Raw genomic sequence first — 23,163 nt, 5'->3', positions numbered from 1 at the left:
AGCTAATGCAACAACAATGAACCTAGCTTTTCTTCTTAAGAATTTCTTCAAGCTCGGAACTTTTATCTTTAATCCTTTTTTCAGTTGCACTTTTCTGAACTTTATATTCCAGAAAGAAGAGGGTTTTTTCCTGATCTTCCAATTACGTTTTCTCTTAGGTGTACTAAGTGGATGATGTGGCATTGATTTATTCGATGTGGACATAATATTTCCTCCACGCCAGGTGAGTGACCAGCACGTAATGTCGAAGGGGTTTAAAATACATGTTTTGATTGAGTTCATGTGTCTGGATGGAACTTCATTGAATACAAGGACCGGGATAACAAAGTGGTACAATTATAGGTGCCATTTAGACTATTCTGCCATATTAAACTTAAAATCTAAAATTAGTCGTTTGTGATTTGAGCCTAACATCGATATATTACTACTATTATAGAAAGGGCTAACAGCTTGTTTGGATGATTGTTACGCATCGTTTCATAATGTATCGTATCGTACTGTATTGTATTGTACTGTATCGTTTGATAAATATAATGTTTGGATAGATTGTGTCATTTGTCATCGTTTCATGATATCACGCACCGGCAATATGAAGAATAAACTTGCAATATTATAAAGAAAAGCTATGATACAAGGTAAAATTACTATATAAAAAATTAGAATAAATGATAAAATAAAATAATTTAATAATAATAAAGGGTGAGATTGAGAGAAAAAGACAAGGTAACGACGCGACCACACCAAATCGGTCGTTACATATGTGAGCACGTGATTTTTGCCCTACATGAAAATAACTCCTAAAAATAGACCAAAAATAATTTTCATTAATTTTAGGATTTTTTATTTCTTTATTTGCATTTCATGCAATTTTAACATTTTTAAATCATAGAAAAATCCTAAAAAAAATTATCATTTTTACATATTTATTTTTAGTCTTTAAAATTAGCATTTTTTTTAGTTTTAAGTTAATTAGTTATTTTAATGTTAATAAATAAATAATTTTAATTTTTACAAAAATAGATAATTTAGGATTTTAATTAGAAAAAAAGGAAAAGGAAAAGAATATGAAAAGCCTGATCTTTGGGCCATTTTAATTTGATTTTACCCAAGCCCAAATCAATTTCACTCACTATTCGGCTGAACCCAACCCAACCAAGCCCAATACCATACGAGGAAAAGGGGGTTCAGATTTCTCCATTTTTTTTCTTCTCCTCCATTCTCACTTTGGTTCTCATACACACTCTTCCTTGACACACACACACACACACACACACACACGTTGAAGACTCTAGCAGCAAGTGGAAATTACAAAGTTTAGAGCTAAAATTCAAAGATTGCAAAGCTGATTTTCAGTTTCAAATCCTTGTCTTCTCTCACATTTTCTGGAGATTTCAGAGCTTGGTGGAGCTTTAGAACTTGTTTCGGAGCTGAGAGTTTGATTTAAATTCAAATCTCTGTTCGATTCCGCTAATTTTACTATTTCCGGAGTTGCTGAGTTTCAATCGCCTGCTGCGACTGCTGTTATTCCTGTCCAAATGGCTGCTGAGCTTTCTAGCTTCTTTACTCTGCCTTGTTTGTAAAGAACTACTAAAGAAGTGGAGAAATCTGTTGTAGAGCTTATAAATTTGGTTGAGGAAAAGAAGAGGAAAGAAGGGCATGTTGCTCTCGGATTTGACATTGAATGAAAGCCCAGTTTTAGAAAGGTCAGTTTTGAAATCTTTGGAATTAATATATTGATGATTATCAACCGGTTTACCTGAAATGAATACTAAGTGGTGCCAGATTAAGCCACAATTTGCTCTATTTTGTTCTTTATTTTTCCCTTTCCTAGCAGATTAACTATCTTTATCTAAAATGCATTTTTTTAATTTGGTCAAAATACAGCATCAACTTTGTTCAATTCAACTCATAAGATATAAACGATGTGTTATCAAATCTTATGCCTGTAGCCGTATGTTATTACCGTATTATGGCTGCCATTTTTATTTAGTAGTTTAAAAATTGTTGAGAATGAAATATTCATATCTTAATGACATCAATTTGTCTAGAAGGGGAATATTAAATGTCAAGTTATAGTTGACTTAACAGAAGCTTGTGATGCATTTGCTTAAATTGAAAGTGTTTTGCTTTGTCAAGCTTAAATCAATTTATGTTGAATATTTACCTTCCACATGGAATGAAGAGAAAGTGCGTGACTACTTTGTCAAATTTGGTGAAATTGAGAGTATCGTTCTTGCAAAAGATATCTTTTCCAATGTTATATCTATAATTTATGGCCTCTCAATAATCTCAAATCAACTTAGAAAAATGAATAATTAATGAACCGCGCAGTTGCTTTAGGCGCGTTATTTTAATAATTTACCTTCTTAAACTCGGGTGCGCATTTATGTGACCCAAATCCAAATCTCAACAACGTTATATAAAATGTGTTGCGGACTACGGGTGCATTTATGTGACATGGTTCAATACATATTTTAAATGACGTTGCAATCTTCCTAAAAATGAATAAAAGCGGCTATAAAGTTACATTCAAACCATAGGCTAAAATATGTACTAAAATCAGATAATGAGCCAATAATAACAGTTGAGCGACCGTGCTAGAACCACAGAACTTGGGAATGCCTAGCACCTTCTCCCGGGTTAACAGAATTCCTTACCCGGATTTCTGTGTTCGCAGACTGTAATACAGAGTCAATCTTTCCTCGATGCGGGATTTAAAACCGGTGACTTGGGACACCATAATTATCCCAAGTGGCGACTCTGAATTTTTAATAAAATAATCCCGTTTCGATTGTCACTTTAAGTTGGAAAAAACTCCCTTATACTCTCCCTTCCGGGGGTGTAGTAAAAAAGGTGTGACAGCTCTGGAGACTCTCCTATGAGCGCGATTTTTTTCCCGTTTGAATACTCCGTGGGAAGCATTTTTTGAAAGATTTGACCGCACCCTGCTTCCGAGGTTGCCTACATATCGTTGGCTATAAAGGAATCAGGTCAGTGTAGTTCGGGAAGTTTCGGTAGCTGGGACTACCATGAAGCTGTGATTTCACTGTTGCTGCTGCTGCTACTGCTTACTGAACTCCTTATTACACCATGCCAAAATAAAAAAAGCTAGATTAAACTATGATCTATGCATTACAACAATCTTATCTAGGTCATCAAACTTGATCTTGTAACTCATGTTGCCTTGTTTGACTTGTATTTTATAGATGAAGTCCCTTTGTTGCCGACTTGAATTGTGATCTGAGACACTTTCCTTTTTCTTCGGGTGGACGCCTGATTGCTGAACCCGAATTATAATCTGAGATGCTTTCCTTTTCTCCAGGTGGATGCCTGATTACCGAAACTTGAACTGTTTCCCTTCCTTAAACTGGTGTTGTTCTCCCTTGCTCTCTAAGTGATCACCTTATTGCCAAAATTTTATCTGGATTCCTCTGTTTTCCAAGTGGACGCCTAATTTCTGAACTTGAACTGTATTCCCGTGCTCTCTAGGTGGGCGTCTGATTGCTTAACTTGAACTATATTCCCATGCTTTCCAAGCGGGTTCCTGATTGCTAAACTTGAATGTATTCCCTGCTCTCCAGGCGGGCTCCTGATTGCTTACTTGAAATGTATTCCCTGCTCTCCAGGCGGGCTCCTAATTGCTGAACTTGAAATGTATTCCCTGCTCTCCAGGCGGGCTCCTAACTGCTGAACTTGAAATGTATTCCTTGCTCTCCAGGCGGGCTCCTGACTTCGCAAAATAGACATAACAAAGAAATTTTTTTGCCCCCGTTTGGGTATCTGGGCACACAGGTAAGTGTAAAACGGATCATATTACCAAATATCAATAAGAACTTGAAAGCTAAAACTTGAATTGTACTCCCTTGTTCTCCAGACGGGCTCCTGATTGCTGACTTGAAATACATTCCCTGCTCTTCAGGCGGGCTCCTGACTGCCGACTTGAAATGTATTCCCTGCTCTCCAGGCAGGCTCCTACTTCAACAAAATAGACAAACAAAGAAAATTTTTCTGCCCCAGTTTGGGTATCTTGGCACATATGTAAGTGTAAAACGAACCACATTACCAAATATCAATAAAAACTTGAAAACTAAAACTTGAGTTATACTCCCTTGTTCTCTAGGTGGGCTCCTGATTGCTGACTTGAAATGTATTCCCTGCTCTCCAGGCGGACTTCTGACTGCTAAACTTGAATGTATTCCCTGCTCTCCAGGCGGGCTCCTGACTGCTGACTTGAATGTATTCCCTGCTCTCCAGGCGGGCTCCTGACTGCTGACTTGAAATGTATTTCCTACTCTCCATGCGGGCTCCTGATTGCTGAACTGAATGTATTCCCTGCTCTCCAGGCAGACTCCTGATTGCTGAACTGAATGTATTCCCTGCTCTCAAGGCGGGCTCCTGATTGCTGAACTTGAATGTATTCTCTGCTCTCCAGGCGGGCTCCTGACTGCTGACTTGAAATGTATTCCCTGCTCTCCAGGCGCACTCCTGATTTCTAACTTGAAATGTATTCCCCGCTCCCCAGGCGGGCTCCTGACTTCAAGATAGACAAAACAAAGAATTTGAAAGCTAAAATTTAAATTGTACTCCCTTGTTCTCTAGGCGGGCTCCTGACTGCTGCGCTCGAAAGTATTCCTTCTCTCCCGGCAACCTCCTGACTTCAACTTGAAATGTATTCCCTGCTCTCCAGGCGGGCTCCTGACTTCAACTTGAAATGTATTCCCTGCTCTCCAGGTGGACTCCTGACTTCAAAATAAACAAAAGGAACAGAGTAAAGGACAAGGGAAATAGATGATTCCTAACAAGAAAACTACAGAGTAGAAACCTATCAGATGTGGATACCAACTCTAATGACCATGACATGCACATGTTGATTAAGTGGCCTAATCTGCCAAACAAATCTGATGTTTAACTCTTGTTATACCCCTGAATCATGAAACTGGGCTTCAATGCTCTGATTATCCAATCTGATTCCAATCCTTATTCGACTTGTAGTGCCCGAAGGGTTTTCACCATCAAGCCTCTCTCATTTTGTTCTTTCTCTCAACTTACCGTCGCCTTACGGTGCCCACGAGGGTTTTCACCAATAAGACTCTCATTTTTGGATTTCTATCCGCTCCCGTCGCCCTATGGTGCCTGTGAAGGTTTTCACCGATAAGACTCTCATTTTCATTATTATTATTTTTTTCTGCTTGGACCATAGTGTTGCCCCTGATATGAATTAACTCTCCTTGCTTGACTTGGTATCTCTCGAAGACTGATCGGAAGGTCTTTCTTTGGACCGTAACGTGGGCTTTTGGATGAGGTTAGAAAGAAAGGGTATCAAAACAATAAAAGAAGAAGAAGAGTATTGCAGAGCAAAGTAAAGAGAGAATTCTTATTGATATTGGGATTAATTACAATGAAATAGAACCCTCTATTTATAGGGAGAGAGTGACTTAGCCACCAAGTAATAAACCCTAGAATCTCTAAATATGGACATTCACCATAAATAAAATTCTATTTATAACATGATTATTTATTTATTAATTTTCTGAATAAACGGTGTGACTCAAAGCCTGCTTTATTTCGCTCTAGCCATAATGGCCACATTATGCAGTTGAGACATCGTGCATATTATTATAAGCTGTAAATGTAAAATATTTTTCGGAGGAAGCTCCAATAGATCTGAGGTTACATTTGCTTCCATTTGAACTACATATGCTCCAAGCTGGTTAAGACTTTATTAGATTTTTTGGTTGAGTTACTTGTTTATTCATCGCGGTCTACGTCTTGTGAGCACTGTTGTTTATGTGCTAGCTGAGTACTTAGTTTATTTCATTTGAGCTTAATAAAACTATTATGGTTGCTGGGAATCGTTGTAGGTTGATTTGAGATAGTACAAAAAATGGAGTTAGTTTCATGTACAGAGGAGACAACCAAAATTTCTTTACACTTAAGAGGCTCGCTAGGATGGGTGAAACCCCCCGTCACAACCCCTATCTGGGTCCTGACAATAAGACTGCGAATCTCTAAATTTAGAAATCAATATATGGTTCTCGAAAGTTAAGATTAATAATTTGCAAGTCGTTTTAGAGATGAAATACTGAGACATGTATTATGAAATGAGGAAGATGGACTTCAACGGGTTTGTGGTAGGACCTATTGGAGAAAACATATGAAGTACTAACTCTTGGTCTCACTCTAATGGGAATTGCAGGGAATTGTGAATCCCTGAATGTATTGATTGAGACTCGAGGAGAGGAGCAGTTGCACACTGATATCTACGTTAATCTATCAAATGAATGAACTTTTGAAGAATCCAATATTTGCAACCCATGCAGTTGTTGCTGCAGGATCTGCTACATTAGCCACAGCTATCACTTATCCTCTCGATAGCCTTAAGGTCCTTATGCAGGTGTTGAAATTGATGATAACTCTGAGCAATCACTTAAATTTGTTATCTTTCACTGAGGGCAGTATTTTTAATGTCTCCTTGTAATTTGGTTATATGTTCCGGTGGAATGAAATGCAGGTGGGTTCAGGTGTCAATAAACAACTCACTGCTGCTGACGCCCTCAATAGGATTAAAGCTTTGTCAGGAACTTCAGGTGACTCAATCAACTTTTTTTTTTTGTCGTGTGGTAACTATAAGTGATGCTTGTCCGCTCTCTCATTTTACTTCATGGGCAAAATTATTTGCTTTAAGAGAAAGGCGAAACGATATCCTGGCTACTTAAACTTGCACCAATTTGTCATCCCGATAGATAAACTTACAATTTTCCCATTTTAATACTTCTACTTTATAAAAATACAAGTAATAAACACCTTCTGCTAAGCGTGTTACTCAATCACTGTGACATGTCTGACACATCATATTTTTTTCTATTATTATTTAACATGTGTAATTTGTGGGTCCCAATCTAATTTTACCAACTTATTAAAAAATCTAAAATCTTTTCCTTTTCTCTTCATCTTCACAAGGGTGGCGACCACCACTACAAATTTAATCCACCATAAACACCACCATTCTTCAGCCTCTTCAGCTGGACTCCCTTCCTCTTGATAGCACTAAACGCTAGAAAGGACGATCATTTTCCAATTCACAGAAAAAATTTCACATTCCTCTGGCCCCTACTCTTCATTATTTCTTGGGTATGATTTTTTGGGACAAACACACCAGCAGTAATTATTCAACGCCATCTCACAATATCACCATGGCACTAAAGATGCGAAAGAGTACCCTCCACCCCTATATTCTCCTGTCTCCAAACACCACTGTCGGAATTAGTAAAATGTTTAGAACTCGCCGGAATTCCATTGTCAATGAACATTGGTTTGAAAGTGAAAAAAAAATCATTTTAAAGCAAAATAACAACCCATTAAAGTTTTGGCTCCATCATTGGTTTGAATGTCACCAGTATCAAAAGAATGACCTGAAAAGGTCAATTTTTTATTTTTTTCCTTTCTCTTCCTTTTCGCCATAGCTCGTGCTCTTCCTTACTTCACATAAAAGGGGATCCATCTTTTTATCTTCATTAATGGAGGAGAAAAGGGGGAGAAGGGAAGGAAAGAAGAACAAGAAAGTGAGAATCGAAATTAAAGAAGAGCGAACAAGAGAAAGGGGGAATTGGGGGAGAAGATGGGACGGAAATAATGGGGGACAAAGTTGGAAGAGGAGGAGGAGGGGGTGGAGGACGTGATAGGTTTTTTTTAAAAAAATTCTTTCTATTTTGTATTTTCTCTGATTTAACTGTTTTTTAAATGAAAATCAACATATGGACGCGCCATATAACCGTGACTTGCACGCATTTTGCCCACATAAGCTATGTTTCAGCCACATACGCATAGTCAATGGTCAAAGGTGTTTATTAATACTTTCTGTCAAGTAAAAGTGTTAAAATGGGATATACCGGGATGACAAACTGGTGCAAGTTTAAGTGGCCACAAAGCCGTTTTGCCTAAGAGAAATGCTTTATAGGCCTAATAAAATTTCTGACCAATGCAAAAAAGTTCATTTATCGTAGTGACAGCTGTTTATATGGATATCTTGCTTATATATTTTTTTTAATCTTTTATGAACATTGGAGGCTTGTATAGTGGTGTGGGGTGGTTGACACTTGGAAGATCATTGGGTTTGGGAGCTCGCTTTGGTGTTTATGAAATGTTGACTGCATTCTACAAAGGTATGATATTCTTCTGTTGCTTAACTTATTACAATTCATTGCCAGTCTTCTGACCAGAGAATCCAAACCTAGAGAATGTAGGATTTTTGCATGAATCTGTTGTTTTAGATGCTTATCTTACAATGGAAGTTCTAGAATGTTCACTCCATTAGAGAAAACATATAGGAAAGGATCACCCAAAAATCAAAATATATTCCAAAGGAATAGTTCCCCAGCTAGGAGCTACTTTACCATATTCCAAAACAAATGGTTTTAATAAATGCCGAACTCAGTTCGTCTTGGGGAATATCTTAAACTTTTTTCACTAGTTTCTCTGGGTCAACAAGTAATAAGAAAACACCATTACTTTTGGAGTAATATAAGATTTCTTTAACTATCATTTTCTCAACTCTATGATTAGAATTGTGAAATTTAAAGTTTTTCCTATCACTAATATATTCACATAGTTTCTATGTTATAAATATTATAAAAGAAAAGGTTGAATAATGATCGAAATTGGACAAAAAATTGGTCAAATTGGCCATCGATAGCTGAACAAGCTTAATTGGGACGAGAGAAGAATGTCTTGTTCACTGAAACTATTTATAGCAGTGGAAAAAAGGAAATATTGGAAGTGATGCACTACGGTGTTATATGAATGAATTGAATAGTTCTGACTTTTGAGTATCGTTTGCTTCGTTCCTCGTTATATAACATATTGTGTCTTCATCTGCAACCCTTCTTAATCAGATGGTCGAGAAGACAACTATGTCCATGTCTCTGAGGCCCTGTTGGCCGGAATTGCTTCTGGAGCAGTGGAATCACTAATAAGTTCTCCATTTGAACTTGTTAAACTCCGTGCTCAGGTTACTTCTGCCTCCCGAATTCCCAGCTCCATGTCAGTTGTTGAAAAGACTGCTGTTTCGCCTTTAATGGCAAAGTTGTTGCCTAGACATTCCCCAGATATTAGGGGATTGAACAACACAGTTGGTCTTTTAACCACTCTTCCCACCAAGCATCCCAATTTGGTCACTGCGTTAAAAGATTATCCATGGATGATGACAGGGTCTGGGAGACCCCCATCTATATCTGATGTTAAGAGGCCGTTAGACATCATCTCTTTGGAAGGATGGGGTGCTTTATGGAGAGGGATGAGATCTGGACTTGCTCGGGATTGTGTGTTTGGCGGGATATTCTTTTCAACGTGGCAATTCCTGCATCAAGCAATGCTTGAATGGAAAGCAGTTGGGATGAATCCCCCACCTAGGTATTGCTTCAATTCTTATGTTAACGCGTTTAATACTTTTGTTCTTGTCCTGGTTTTAAATTCTGGTGTTTGATGTTTTCTGGAGATGTTCTTTGAAGAAAAATTAATATTTCTCCAAAAACAAGTTATTTGGAAAAAAGTGCGTGCTTGGATGACTATCTTTTTCCAGAAATGGTTTGGATATGATGTTGTCTAAGAAACAAAAAGCTAGATTGTTACCTATTACTTTATGGAAGTTTCAATCAAACCCCATATTAAGAAATCTACCCCATGTTATAAATTTGAAGAATATCCATAAATCAATGTGCATTAGACTATTAAGGTTTTTGCAGCATTGTAATACAGGGAAAAAGTGAAAAAGAAAAGAAATGAAGTTAATACATATGTAATATGCTGGAAAAAATAGCATAAATTGAAATGAATTAGAGACTATTTTGAACAATTCAATAGGGAGGAAAGTAGGTGAAGGGATAACAGTTTTGTTTCCAGGTCAGTTGCCAAGTGTCTATCTTGTCACTTGCCCAATTCAGTTTTAAATAACTTTGATCATCGAGACTTGTTTTCATTCAGATCTGATGAAGAAATTGGCCCATTGTCTCCTTTAGCTGTTAGTCTTGCGGCTGGATTCTCTGGTTCACTTGCTGCTGCTGCTTCTCACGGTTTTGATACTGCTAAATCTCGTTCGCAATGCATTGTTCTGCCCAAGGTATGTTGCCTGACCAGGTTTCAATCATCTGTATTTGATCACCTGCATGATATTCTGCTATATGAAATATCTACCCAAATACCTAAATGCTCAAAGATGATCTTGGGTGGTCAGTTCATGTGGCAGAATATGTTACAAGTATTTGATAGCTTACTAATTGCTAGTATATTACATATTTGTAAAGTTAAGCATCATAAAAAATCCTTGAGTTGGGCATATCCATGCTGTGGGATGAGTTGGTGTGTCGGGCAAGCTTCTATGGTCAATTCAACCTATTGGCCTTAGAGTTGGTTGAAGTACTTTTAAAACTGGTCAATTCCATTTGGGGGGGTGGGGAGGTTGTACAGTGCCAACAGTAGTCAATCAGTTACAACTTAATCCACAACTAGATGAAGGTTGGCTATATGAATGCCCTGTATTCGTTTCGCTCTATTCAGGCCTGAAGTAATTTCTAAGTCATCTGTATTTGGTGGGTGTATAGTTTTTCTCAAATATTATCTCTTTTCGTCTTATTGAGCCGAGGGTCTATCGGAAACAACCTCTCTACTCCTCCGGGTAGGGGTAAGCTCTGCGTACACACTACCCTCCCAAGACCCCACTTGTGGGAGTTATTGTTGTATAGTTTTTCTCAAATGCTGCTACTCTGCCAGGATTTGTGGTTTGTGCATGAATTCATTAGTTAGTGATGAACATTTTTGTTCATTATGTGGCAATTACGGCCCCGGTGCAAAATCATGAGACTTTGATAGGTCTTTTGCAAATTATATCTCTTGTTGGTGAGCTTTTTGTACCCATTCCCCCCTTAGGATAACATGCATTGTGTATGGGGTTAGTATTGGTGGTTGTTGGTTTGGGGGTAGAGTAGATGAGAATGTGTATGTGCAACCATATAATTGGAGCATCTGTTACATGTAGAGGCTATAATCGTACCAAGTAAATGCTTCAGCAACTTTTGACCTGTTGTCCTCGGGTTTTCAATGTTATTAGATGTATAAAACATGTGTTTCTTGGTTGTTATTATGGTATTTGTGAGAACATTTGGTGTTCTCTTTTTCCCAATAGGTGCAGGCCTTGTGGATTATCCTCTTCCTTACTCTTTATGTGCAGTTTGTATCCATGGAGAGAAGGTTTCTTAAATGGCAACTACCTGGGAAGAGATTTGAGAGATGGACCGGGATCCACCCTGCGGATAGGAATATCTTATTTCGTGGCTTGGGATTGAGGATGGCACGCAGTGGACTCGCGTCCTTTGTGGTTGTAGGTGGGTATCTTTTTGCAATCAATCAGCTGCTCCCTAAGTGAGGGTAACAAGATTGCGGAGGAATTGAGGAACTAATGAAAGGATAGAAATGATGAACCGTGTGTTATCAAGTGCAGAAGTTTCCCTAAGCGGCTACCAAAGAAGCGTGTTTTCCTCTAGGAACAAACAGTTTGGAGACGACTATTCACACATTAATGTTGGTTATACGTTTGGTGTCTGCATTTCTGGAGGCTCTGTATTCGTCTTTATACATTCATTCTATTAACCAAATGGCCTTGTTTTTGGCTTCAATATTCAGACATTTTGTACACAATTTGGCTGTTGAAGATGTTAGTAAATAGCAATAAACAGAAGCGTTGCTTCTCCTATGATTCCAGCATTAGTTGGAACTTGAAGTAGGCACTTTCATCCTATGTTGCGGGGACTGCTATACCCGTGTTGGATCTTTAAAATATTGGTGGATCCGACACGCACCTAGTGATATTTTCAAAGAGTCCGAGTAACATAAGCTTCAACACTCATAATTGTAACAGGATTTATATAATGCAGCTTTTTACCATATAATTACCATGTCTTAGTGTATTTGTACATTTCGTTTGTTACATCTTTAAGGGTGCAAATTAGTAGATGATCTTGTAGTGAGAGAAGGCCTCATTTGCACAATCTGCTCTTCATCAACACCAATTTTCTTGGCAGAAAATCCAGCTTCAAAGAAGCGTTTTACGGCGTCTTCCATATAAGCTTTCCCTTCTCTTACAGTCATTTTCTTGCCTATCTTTTCTGGGTAACTTGTTAGGAGATGATCACCTTTTAGAACCGCTGCGAGTTGCACTAATTCTTGTTGGAATTCACTAATGTTTGCATCTTCATTTGCTTCTGCTTTTCTGATCTTTGTTGGAGTTGGAAGTTTATCTGTGGAAAATTTCAAAGAGAACACAAAGTTAGGTTATATAATGTTGAGGAGCCAAGATTTTTGTTATAAGACAAGGCAAAGGTTATATGAAAGGTGCTTTGGAAAGGGCAAACGAGTAAGGAAGCTACTTGGGAGACTGAGTTAGATATGCGGAGCAGATATTCACTCCTTTTTAATAGTCCATGTATATTTCTAAACCCGTTCGAAGATAGGCAATCATTATTACAATAAATTTTGAACCTCTTTGACATTATACTAAGACCTTCTCTTCTCTTAGGTAAGGAGATTCAACAATTTATATATAAATAAACAAATTTGACATTTCCTATTTGCTTTCACAATATGATCTTCCCACGAAGGGGATTCAAGTGAACCCCCTTTAGCATCCACCTAGTTTCACACAATGGCAGAGCTATCTTATAGCAAGGGTTGTCAACTGACACCCCATTGTCGGAAAAATATACTGTGTAGGTAGGTAATTTTTTTTTTATATGCATATATACTATATATTGACTCCCCTTAATCGATATGGTTACTATTATATATTTTGACGCCCCTTAATAAAAATCCTAGCTCCACCACTAGTTTTATAATTGGTGGTTGGTGATAAGTACTTGTCCCTCTTCCCTCCTCCCAACTTAAGTACCATACTTTGTCAGCAACAAGATTCGAACAAGTGACGTACGCTTAACACACACATCATGTGGTGCTGACATACTATATCCACCACAGAATTAAATACTTCTCTCTTGTACACAATCTATCTTATCTTAATGTTGTTATTTTTTTTTTATTTTTTTATTTTTGGAAATTAAATGTCAATGTAAAGTATTTGAAGTTGAGATGACTAACCAGGGCAATCAGTTCTGGGCTCCTTCCTAGTTTGTAGAATGTGTTCAAAAGTGGCAGCCCATTCATCCCTTTTAGTAAGAAAAGGTGATGGCAAATCAAATATCTTCTTCACCGTCGCCGGAATCGATGAATGTTCATATTCCGACGTCGGAAACGGCGATCCATTAGGACCATGAACAACTGCAAAACAAAATAAAAAATAAATAAATTGTCATTTCAATATTCAATAAATTGCTGAGTTTTGTTTCTAATAACACAAATTTTTTACTATTATTAAAATGTCAGAAAATATTTGTTCCGTTTTGACATTATAAATTCACCTCCCTTAATCAAGTTCCAATGTTTGGATGAAAGTCGGGTAATAGGGGAGCGTGATGTCAAAACGGAACAAGTACAAGTATTATTTGGCTATTAACCTTATGAAAATTACAAGTAACTAATGAATATGCAAATCATACCCCCCTCCTCATCAATACAAATCGTAAACTTTATGCTAATGACGCTAATACTGTAATGCATATCTTTTAAGATATACCAATGACAAGAAAAAGGAAGAAAAGGTAGAAATTATAACACCCTTCAATGACAAAATAAAAATTTTCGTAGTTACATATAAGAATTGTGTGTATATTGTTAGGTTATAGCAATGTAAATTAATAAATTATGACATTAAAAGAAATTGATTGGACAAGAAAATTAAGATGATTTTTTTTTTTAAAAAAAAGGTTTATTCGAGGCAAAAAAGTAGTGTTCTTCTCGTGTGAAAAAGATCACTTTTGCACATATCTTTTTCAGAAAAATTCAGTAAACTTATATTTATATTCACATGTTACATGCACATAAAAAGTAGGATGAATGGGCAGCAATTAGTTGAGATTTAAAAGCATTTCACACAATTAATTAAAGTAGTTGTGAAATGAGGGATCCAACAAGTGAGATGTGACTTGTTGACACATAGATAAGCATTCACTTGTCAACAGCAAATTCAATTATTAATATAAATCTATATTATGGGTGTACAAATGAAACCGACAAACCGCATCAATTCGATAATCTGAGTCAAACCGAGAAAAAAAATCTAACTATGGTTTGGTTTGATTTGGTTTTGTGTTAGAAATAAAAACCCAACCATAGTTGGTTTTGTTTAGTTTTAACTAAAGAAAGTCAAACCGAAACCAAACCAATCCGACATTACATATATAGAAATGTTAGATATATTTTATATATAAATATACTTATTGTGATGTAATTTATAAATATTTCTTAAAAGATTTCATAATTTTATCTTTTGATGTATTATTTCAAGGTTAGACTTAGAACTTTTGAATGTTCCAATAAGTTTTATAGTCATTAATATTAGTAAATTAAATAGTACTAATAAAAGCCCAAACCAAAATCAAATCAATATTAATGCTAATAAAATACATTCAATTCAATACTACGAACGAGAATGTATTAAATATCTATTTTTTGTTTTGCAATAATTTAAATAAAAATGCTTAACCTATTTTTATTTTTTCTTTAACGTTTAGTCATATAATTAATACTCCCTTATTAGTTTACTTATTTTAGCATGATTTAGTACTTTTAGATTATGTTTATTTTTATTATGACTTTTTAACTAGAAATATTTATATTACATAATTTTATTGTCTTTATTGTTGAATATTTTAGGATAATGCCATGACATATCTCATATTTTGTATCATTTTCTTGGAAAATACTTTATATAGTTGTATCTTACTAGGACTAAAGAAATATTTTGACCACAATTTATATGTTTTGTTCTATAAAGATTTTACCGGAAAAAAAATCCGAAAAAATCTGAAGAACCCGAGAAAACACGAAAGCGAAAAATCCGAGTTTTATTGGTTTAGTTTCGTCTTTAGATTTAATAATCCGACACAATTGGTTTGGTTTGGTAATTGTAAAATCCGAACCAACCAGGCCTATGTACGCCTCTAATCTATATAGTGATGTGTTAGAGTACATTTATGTGTATCTCGATTAATTTCACAAAATATTTGCTACCAACACAAGTATTGGGAAACTCTGTCCGTCAAAGCTTAGACAGATGAGAAGAGATCACCTAGCGTTTTTGTCTTCGTTGGGCTTCGAATATGCGATTTATGGTTCTTAACCCACTTCATTGACTACTAGATCATACTCTTAAGTACGTTAGAGAATAATTTTTATATATCAGCAGGGGAGAAGTCACATGTCTTAAAAGATGGTCAATTGATCACCGTTCGTCGAAAATTTATACTGTGTATACAGGTAAAATATTAGGTTTTTAAGATATATAATATATTTTGAACACCCTTTGTCAGAAATATTTTTTTACTTCTTTTAAGTTTGAACACCCTTTGTCAGAAATATTTTTTTACTTCTTTTAAGTTTGAACACCCTTTGTCAGAAATATTTTTTTACTTCTTTTAAGTTTGAACACCCTTGAAAAAAATTCTGACTTCAACACTGTATATCAGATCTTTCAAAAAATAACTAAAGCTAACAACCTATAAAAGGTGGAATAAATAACTTAAAAAATAAGTAGGTTAAAGGTAAAAATGCAATTATAATATTAAAAAGTTTCGTACTGTATATTATTTCTTCAATTATTCAAGGTACTTACATGATGCAAATGGGAACTAAGTGACTTCAAATGTCATACAATTCGGCGGTATTATGCACTTTTGACCAATTATTCTCTTTTTTAGTGGAAATTAATTCAATCTAATTGTCGTCTTTTTTTTTTTTTAAATTTTATATTTAAGTCGACAGTACTTGAAATGACTATAAATTATGTCTAACTAGGAAATTATATTTTAATATAGTGCATGCGACAAATTATGTTAATTTATTATAATTAAGTGATAAAATTATATTAAAAAATACATATCATGCAATTATTAATTTGATACAACATCATATTTAGGTAAGTGCTAAGCATCTAATAATTGTCATTAGACTCTTTACAACTAAATTAATTAATTTTAAGAATGAAAATTATGATATATATCTTTATTTTATCTTATGTCGTTTAGTTTGAATCAACACAAAATTTAAGAACATAATAATTTTTTTGAATCTTATGGTCTTATGCTAAAGGTATGTCTAACATACCAAAAATTACTCTTTGAATATATGATTTTAAGCATGTCATGTCATCCCTATAAGAGAAACCATTGAGAATATAACAAAATATTGAAATTAAAAAATTTACTAGATGATGTTAATTTTTTCAACAAATTAAAGTGAAAGTAAGACACAAATTAAAAACAAGGGAGTATTTTATTTACAAAAATAAGAAATTAGAAATAGAATTCACATTGAAAACTAAATCAATCGATTAACGTTCTTTGAATCCTATCATTTTCTTCATATTTAACTTATATACGAGACAACTTAAATAACATTTACACTAATTGTGTAATTTAACTTTTCAAACATGTTATTTGTGTTTTTTGCTTTTTTACAAATTTCACTTATTAAGAATATAGTTATTTATTGTTATATTCTAACCTATCTACATCTATATCTTCTATACTAAATTAAAAGCACGAACGCCCTTAGCGAAATATTGTTCGCCTTTTTTACCCTTTATAATTTGACTTCACACTGGACAAAATAGACATTTAACTATTTTCCTAATATTTAGGATTTCCTACGTAGGGGAAGATCTAATAACCAAAGTTAATTTTTTCCTAAATATTAGGAAAATAATTATTGCCTAATAACTAAAATTTTGAATTCAAGTTATTCAATTATGATTTTGTTCCTTTAAAACTTGAATTCAAGTACATACATTATTATTCAGTAAAAAACGACAATCTAAATAGAAAATTCAAAAAGCTATGTTTTCTGATTCAAATTGTTTGGATGAACTCATGAAGATCATCAAGTGCAAAAATCAACGAAAGAAAATTGTCATAGGGTTTTGTAAGTTACTATCTAATCCTTATGCTTCTTCTATATTTTAGATTATGGTGTTCTGAGTTGTTAGAAACTTTGGGATTTCATCGAAGCGAACACAGCAATACTGCATTGGCGAAGCCAGGAATTTACTCAAGGGTGTTCAAACTTGAAAGAAGTGAAAAAAATCTCCGAGAAAGAGTGTTCAATATATATTATATACCTCTAAAATGTAATATTTTACCTATATACGCAGTGTAATTTTCCGATGAAGGGTAGCATCGCCCATGGCAACACATAGTTTTAATAAATTTTTATTTTTAATTTTATTTTGTGTTCCTCACTCCTCAGAATCTATGTTTTGCAGCAATATATATGCCTTTTTTTCAATTTACAATGTGAAATATACCAGATTTTGTTTATTAAAACGACTTAAAACTACATAGTAGAATGACAGTAGCACATAATTGCCAGACATAGTTACTTGATATTTAGTCAATTTTATATACTCCTCTTTGTTTAGTAGGATCATCACTTTAAGCACAATAAATTAAGTTAAATCTTAATTTCAAAAGTTTAATTCTACTTATATAAATATTTGAAACATTGATAAATTGAAGTATGTCAAAGCACGAAGTCCCTATCGAAATGTCGTTCACTTTTTTTACACTTTTAAAATAAATTTCACATTGAACAAAAGTAACTTTGAATTATTTTTCTAATATTTAAAAGCTTAAAATCAATTAAAATTTTGCTTATTACATTATTTCTTACTTGAATTAGTTCCTAATATTTAAGATTATAACATCAATAAATATTTACTTTATATAAATCGCTAAACATGAATTATTTAGAATGTTAAGGTCTTCAAGTTAGACATCAATTAGAACTCGAATAAAATTATGTCACAATTTTCCTCTTCGTTCGAAAACAAAACCCATAACTATCTTGTAAATGTAACACAGTAGAAATTTTTTACTAAATGATTTTAGGTATTAATCACAACTCTATTTGTTCTTATTTAAATTTTCATAATTTTTTCTCTCTCTTTGCATTCACTTCCAAAAAGTGATAATTTTCTATATTTTTTTTATTTATAAATATTAAGTTATTTATCGCACAATATTAACTGATATTAGTCACTTTTAAGAGTTGAAGAATTAACCCAAATAGTCACTCACCCTATCACTTAAACTAAAAATAGTCGGTAAATATATAATATATGTATAATATATGCATAATTTATGCATTATATGTGTAATCAACATATAATCTATATATATAACTAAAAAAAGTAAATAATTAATATAGCCGGCTATTCGTGTAAAGATCCCTTAGCTTGCATTGTCACTCAACAATTTCTTTCTAGGAACTACATAGCCAACTTCTTCCTTCAAATCTCTAAAGGGCCGAAATTAATGCCAGATAAAAAAGATTTCGGTTATAGTTTTCCGTGTGATGGCCTACTTGTAATATTTCGGCATGGAAATGATTCAATCCTTTTTTTGTGTGTGTGTTATTTGACAAATTTATGAAGAATTGTGATAAAAATATTTTTGTGTTACTTTTTTATTTTTAGTATTAAATCATACAAATAATAATTTTCACAAGATACTCTCATAAAAGTTTTCGCAAATCATAATAAAGTATCAGAGAACCTTTGCGGGACATAATTTCTTCCTTCGTTAAACTAGCTAAGGACCAACATTCATTTTTAGGAACTTTAACTTTTTTCATAATACAAATATAACAACAACAACGACCCAGTATACTCCCACAAGTGGGGTCTGGGGAGGGTAATATGTACGCAGACCTTACCCCTACCCCGAAGAGTAGAGAGACTGTTTTCAGGAGACCCTCGGCTCATAATACAAATATATTATTTAATAATATTGATCTAATTTTTATAATTATGTATTAATTGATATAGGTATACGCGCAATTCGCGAAGCGCGTATCCTAAGACTAGTTCTTTTAAATTATCAGTGCGTAAAAATTAGACAAATATATGGGAACAGGTTAAAGGTGTTCATACCTGTGCCCTTTTCGATCCAAGGAGAGATCATAATAGTAGGAACTCTAACACCCAATCTATCAAACTTGAAATCGAACGGTTCTCCTATGATTCCATCAGGGTTAGGGACCCCACTGACAGGTGTAGGGACATGATCGAAGAACCCTCCGTGCTCGTCGTACGTGATCACGAGAAGGGTTTGGTTCCACTGTGGGCTCGCCCTTAAGGTTTCGTACACCTCCTTCACGAACATTTGTCCTTGATATACATCATGTGATGGATGATCATCGTTCGCTGGCTGTAGCTTTGAGTCCATGTACCTCTGCTCCACCACAACATATCCTGGTAATATAGGTGTCAAATTTAGCTCGTAGAAATTAATTTTATTTAATAATGCTGAAAAATTATTTATATGAATGTTCGTATCAACTTGCACGCATCTTAATTAATTTTGCGGGATGTTTACTATCTCCTACGAATAAAGTATCAGATAACTTTATATATCAAGTAATCAACCAATGAAAAATATTACTTATAAAAATATAGTGAATTCTTTAAGATAATTTTGTTTTTATTTATTCAGTTTCTCTCTATAAAGAACAAAGTTCTTTTCATTTGATTAGATTACTAAACAAATTCTGAAAAATAACAAATAAATGACAAAATAATTTTAAGCTAACGTCTGCATATAAATTTGGTTGAAATTTGCGAAAAGAGTTTTTGAAGTTATGTTGAAAAACAATTGTGTTTGAACATGCATTTTATTTGAAAAAAACTTAAAAATACGTGAGCATAAGAAAAAATTTCACCCAAAAATTGCTCTCTTTAGGAACTTGAAAAATAAATAAATTATTTTTTAAAAACTGATCATGTTCCATGAACAAACAGTGTTTTCAAAATATGTATCCAAAATTTATGGCCAAACGGGTGCCAGTTTTTTTTTTCGTTTTTTTCAAAAAAAAAAAAAAAGGTTTCAGTCAGGTAATTAAGTTGAGTTATGAATTTTGTTTAATCCAAGTTAATTCAAACCATTTAATTAAAACAAAATTTAAAACGAATTAATCATGCAATTTTAATTGACTAATTCAACCCGCTTTAAAAAAATAATTTTTTTAACATAAACCGTAAATTTGACATCCTGTACCTGGCAACTTTCCTGATTTAGCATCATTTTTGAATGTGAGATCATAGGGATGAAACTTCCCAATGTACTTGAGCTTACGCAAATTCCGGTAGAATAGAGTCGCCGGAATATTCTGGTAGTATATTCCGAAGTTAATTCCGGCGTCGTCGAGGTTGTCGAAGATCGTTCTTTGCGGGTAACCTTTGGCTAACAACGACGCGTTGTTTGAGGTGGCGCCGTGAGATGTGGCGGAGTGAACGTAGAGCCGGTTCGGTTGAGTCGACGCCGGCACCGACGCGAACCACCGGTCGAACACCGCAAATTCCGATACAAGGGTCTTATAGACCGCCACCTGAACAATAACTCATTTTTTTAGTTTAAATTATGCATTAACTAGGTAAAAAAAAAATATTTACATGCACTATCAATTATTACCCTCAAATCAAATGATAAATAATAAGTATATTAATAACTAAATTTTTATTAATTTTATAAAAAAATATTATACTGATTTTATTTATAACTTTAATTAATTATAGATTTAAATTATATATTGATTGCATAGAAGAGTTTTGCACAATCAATTTAATTTAACAGTTATACCTGAAATTTGGAAGTATAGTTGAATTGGACTCACTAGTAAGAATGGAAGGCAAAAGTATAGTTCAAGTGGACTCACTAGTAAGAATAGAAGTTTATATAGCCTCTTTATAATATAATCCTTGTATAATACTCATTCACTATAAAAATTAAATTTTTTCGGAACTCATTTTTATATTTTGTTATAATATATGTCCTCTATAACAACACTTCATTATAGCAGTCAAAAATATCGGAACAAACGGGGCTGTTATTGAGAAGTTTGACTATGTGTGTGTGGGATGGATGAATAGGATCCTTCCACCCTTAACTAAAGGTCTCAAGTACGAACCCTGAGTATGAAAAAAATTCTGCTAGAGAGCGCTTCCCCCTTAAATGGGTCTTACGTAATGCGTATCCAGATGTAATCAGGTTTCAATGCGGGAATCGAATACCGAGAGAGTAAACCAACCAACAAAAAAAAAAGAGGAAGGTGTATCCATATCGGATGAAAACTTGAAATAAAAATAGGAAAATTTAATATTACTATTTAATGTGTCGTAGTTAGTTATAGGAAGCAATACAAAAACATCTACTTTTGTTACGTATTTAATAGCTAAGTGTTATACACAACATATTTTTTAGATTCAATAAATTGGAAAGAAGAAACAGATATTATAAACGTCATATCCTAGAGAATGTGTTCATATCTACCTAAATTTTTAGAAAATTCTTATCCACAATTGATAATTATACCAAATCAAATCATTTTGAACCTTAAAAATCACATATTAGTGATTATATACATAACTAAGAGATAAAAAGCTCATATGCAAGATACATGTTCTGCATTCATTGATTTGAAGCAAATACCGAGCGCTGATAAATTATTACTATTATTTATTTTTTTCAAAATTTTGCTCCCTAGTTCCTTCAAAATACAAGAACTAATGTACCTCATTTTCGGTGTGAACTTAACTACTTAAGTATGTTATTTCTTATTTTCTTTTAAATGTTAAAAAATACTCCTTTAAATTACAAATGTAGTTTAAACTATTTTTAAAAGTACTTAAAATTTTAGAAAAAAATCATTTATTTCCTCAAATAGTAAGACTCAACTTTTTCATGCCAAAACATTCAATATTTAATGAAGCTCCCCCCTACTCGTAGTAGTAATTACACCAACAACGGTTGGGGTGGAGTGATAAGTACTCGTTCATCCTTAACCAGAGGTCTCGAGTTTGAGCTTCTGGGTATAGAGTCACCTTTATTAGGGAGTGCTTTACCCCAATACGAGACTTTCCGGCGTGAATCTGGATTTAGTCGGACCCTTATATGAGTATCGGACACCGGGTGGGAAACCCAAAAAAAAAAAAAAAAAAAAGATAGTAGTAATTACCATATCAGGTTGGAATCCATTCATGACTTGTTCAGGCATATTAGAATCCATAGAAAGAGCTTGTTGAGCAAATCCATTCATAGGTGCTGGATTTTTCGAACTATCATTAGACCCAAATATCTGTTCACGTATAGCTTGAAATGAATGTCCTGGATCAGGATCAACATAATGAGACCGATCACCAAATAAAATCCGACGGGCTTTCGGATCCGTCGTCGAAATCGGGTTGGATTCGGACCCGTCGACGCCATTGATTTCCGGGTTGAGCTTCTTCATCCATCCTAACATGTGGTCGAATGACCTGTTCTCCATTACGAGAACTACTACTGTCTTTATTGGACTGTCAGCGACAGCCCAATAATAATAGTGATTACCTATTAGAATTAGAAAAATTAATTGTCCGACGACGTTCGTCGGACTATTAATATTTTTGGATGACATTGTGGTGGTGGTGGAATATTTTTTCTTTTTTGGCAGTGGTTGTTAGTATGGTCCGTGAACTGACTGAAAGTTGGAATTTATAGAGTTGTGGGCATTGAGTGGAGTGTTGGGTGGTGAGGAATGGACACTTCCATAATTTGTATGTATGTGTTTTGTTGCTTTATTGGTTGGGAATGGAAAATATCTTCTTTAATAAATGCTTTTACATGTAGATGTAATGCTTTATTATTGTCACGTAAAATCTTTTTATAATAACTTCGTTTGTTTCGAATATTTTTGAATGTTATAGCGAAGTGCTGTTATATAGAACAAATATTATAACATAAGATGAAAATGAGTTCCGAAAAAACTTGGCTTTTATAGTGAAGCGTTGATATATGGGGATACTATTATAGAGAGGTCTAACCGTATATAACATAGAAGGTTGTAGTAAAATGATAAGTATTCTTTTATTCTTAATTAAAGGTCTTGGTTTACAGAGGCGGAGTCAGGATTTAAAGTTTATGCGTTCAGGCTTATAGTCTGTTTAAGTTACTAGGTTTTAAATTGATAATT

General features: G+C 34.2%; 2 protein-coding genes across 3 annotated transcripts; one reads left to right on the top strand and one right to left on the bottom strand.

Moving 5' to 3' along the window:
• Window positions 1-1,204: 1,204 nt before the first annotated feature.
• LOC107775714 (mitochondrial arginine transporter BAC2-like) lies at window positions 1,205-11,934 on the top strand. Of its 2 annotated transcripts, none has more exons than XM_075245176.1 (7): window positions 1,205-1,703; window positions 6,197-6,394; window positions 6,512-6,587; window positions 8,067-8,162; window positions 8,892-9,408; window positions 9,979-10,114; window positions 11,222-11,934. In XM_075245176.1, exons 2-7 carry the CDS (start codon window positions 6,278-6,280, stop codon window positions 11,414-11,416), a joined length of 1,137 nt encoding a protein of 378 aa, XP_075101277.1. In that variant the 5' UTR covers window positions 1,205-1,703; window positions 6,197-6,277; the 3' UTR covers window positions 11,417-11,934. The 2 variants fall into 2 exon arrangements, with proteins under 2 accessions (XP_075101277.1, XP_075101278.1); XM_075245177.1 differs by lacking the exon at window positions 1,205-1,703 and adding an exon at window positions 4,189-4,459.
• LOC107775713 (non-specific phospholipase C2) lies at window positions 11,897-22,705 on the bottom strand. Its single transcript, XM_016595461.2, has 5 exons — window positions 22,168-22,705; window positions 20,211-20,541; window positions 19,088-19,408; window positions 13,141-13,320; window positions 11,897-12,287 (listed from the first exon to the last, which is right to left on the bottom strand). Exons 1-5 carry the CDS (start codon window positions 22,606-22,608, stop codon window positions 11,983-11,985), a joined length of 1,578 nt encoding a protein of 525 aa, XP_016450947.1. The 5' UTR covers window positions 22,609-22,705; the 3' UTR covers window positions 11,897-11,982.
• Between the last annotated feature and the right edge of the window lie 458 nt (window positions 22,706-23,163).

Source organism: Nicotiana tabacum, chromosome 22, assembly GCF_000715075.1.
Source record: "Nicotiana tabacum cultivar K326 chromosome 22, ASM71507v2, whole genome shotgun sequence".
NCBI lineage: Eukaryota > Viridiplantae > Streptophyta > Magnoliopsida > Solanales > Solanaceae > Nicotiana > Nicotiana tabacum.
This window is presented reverse-complemented; position numbering and strand designations above follow the sequence as displayed.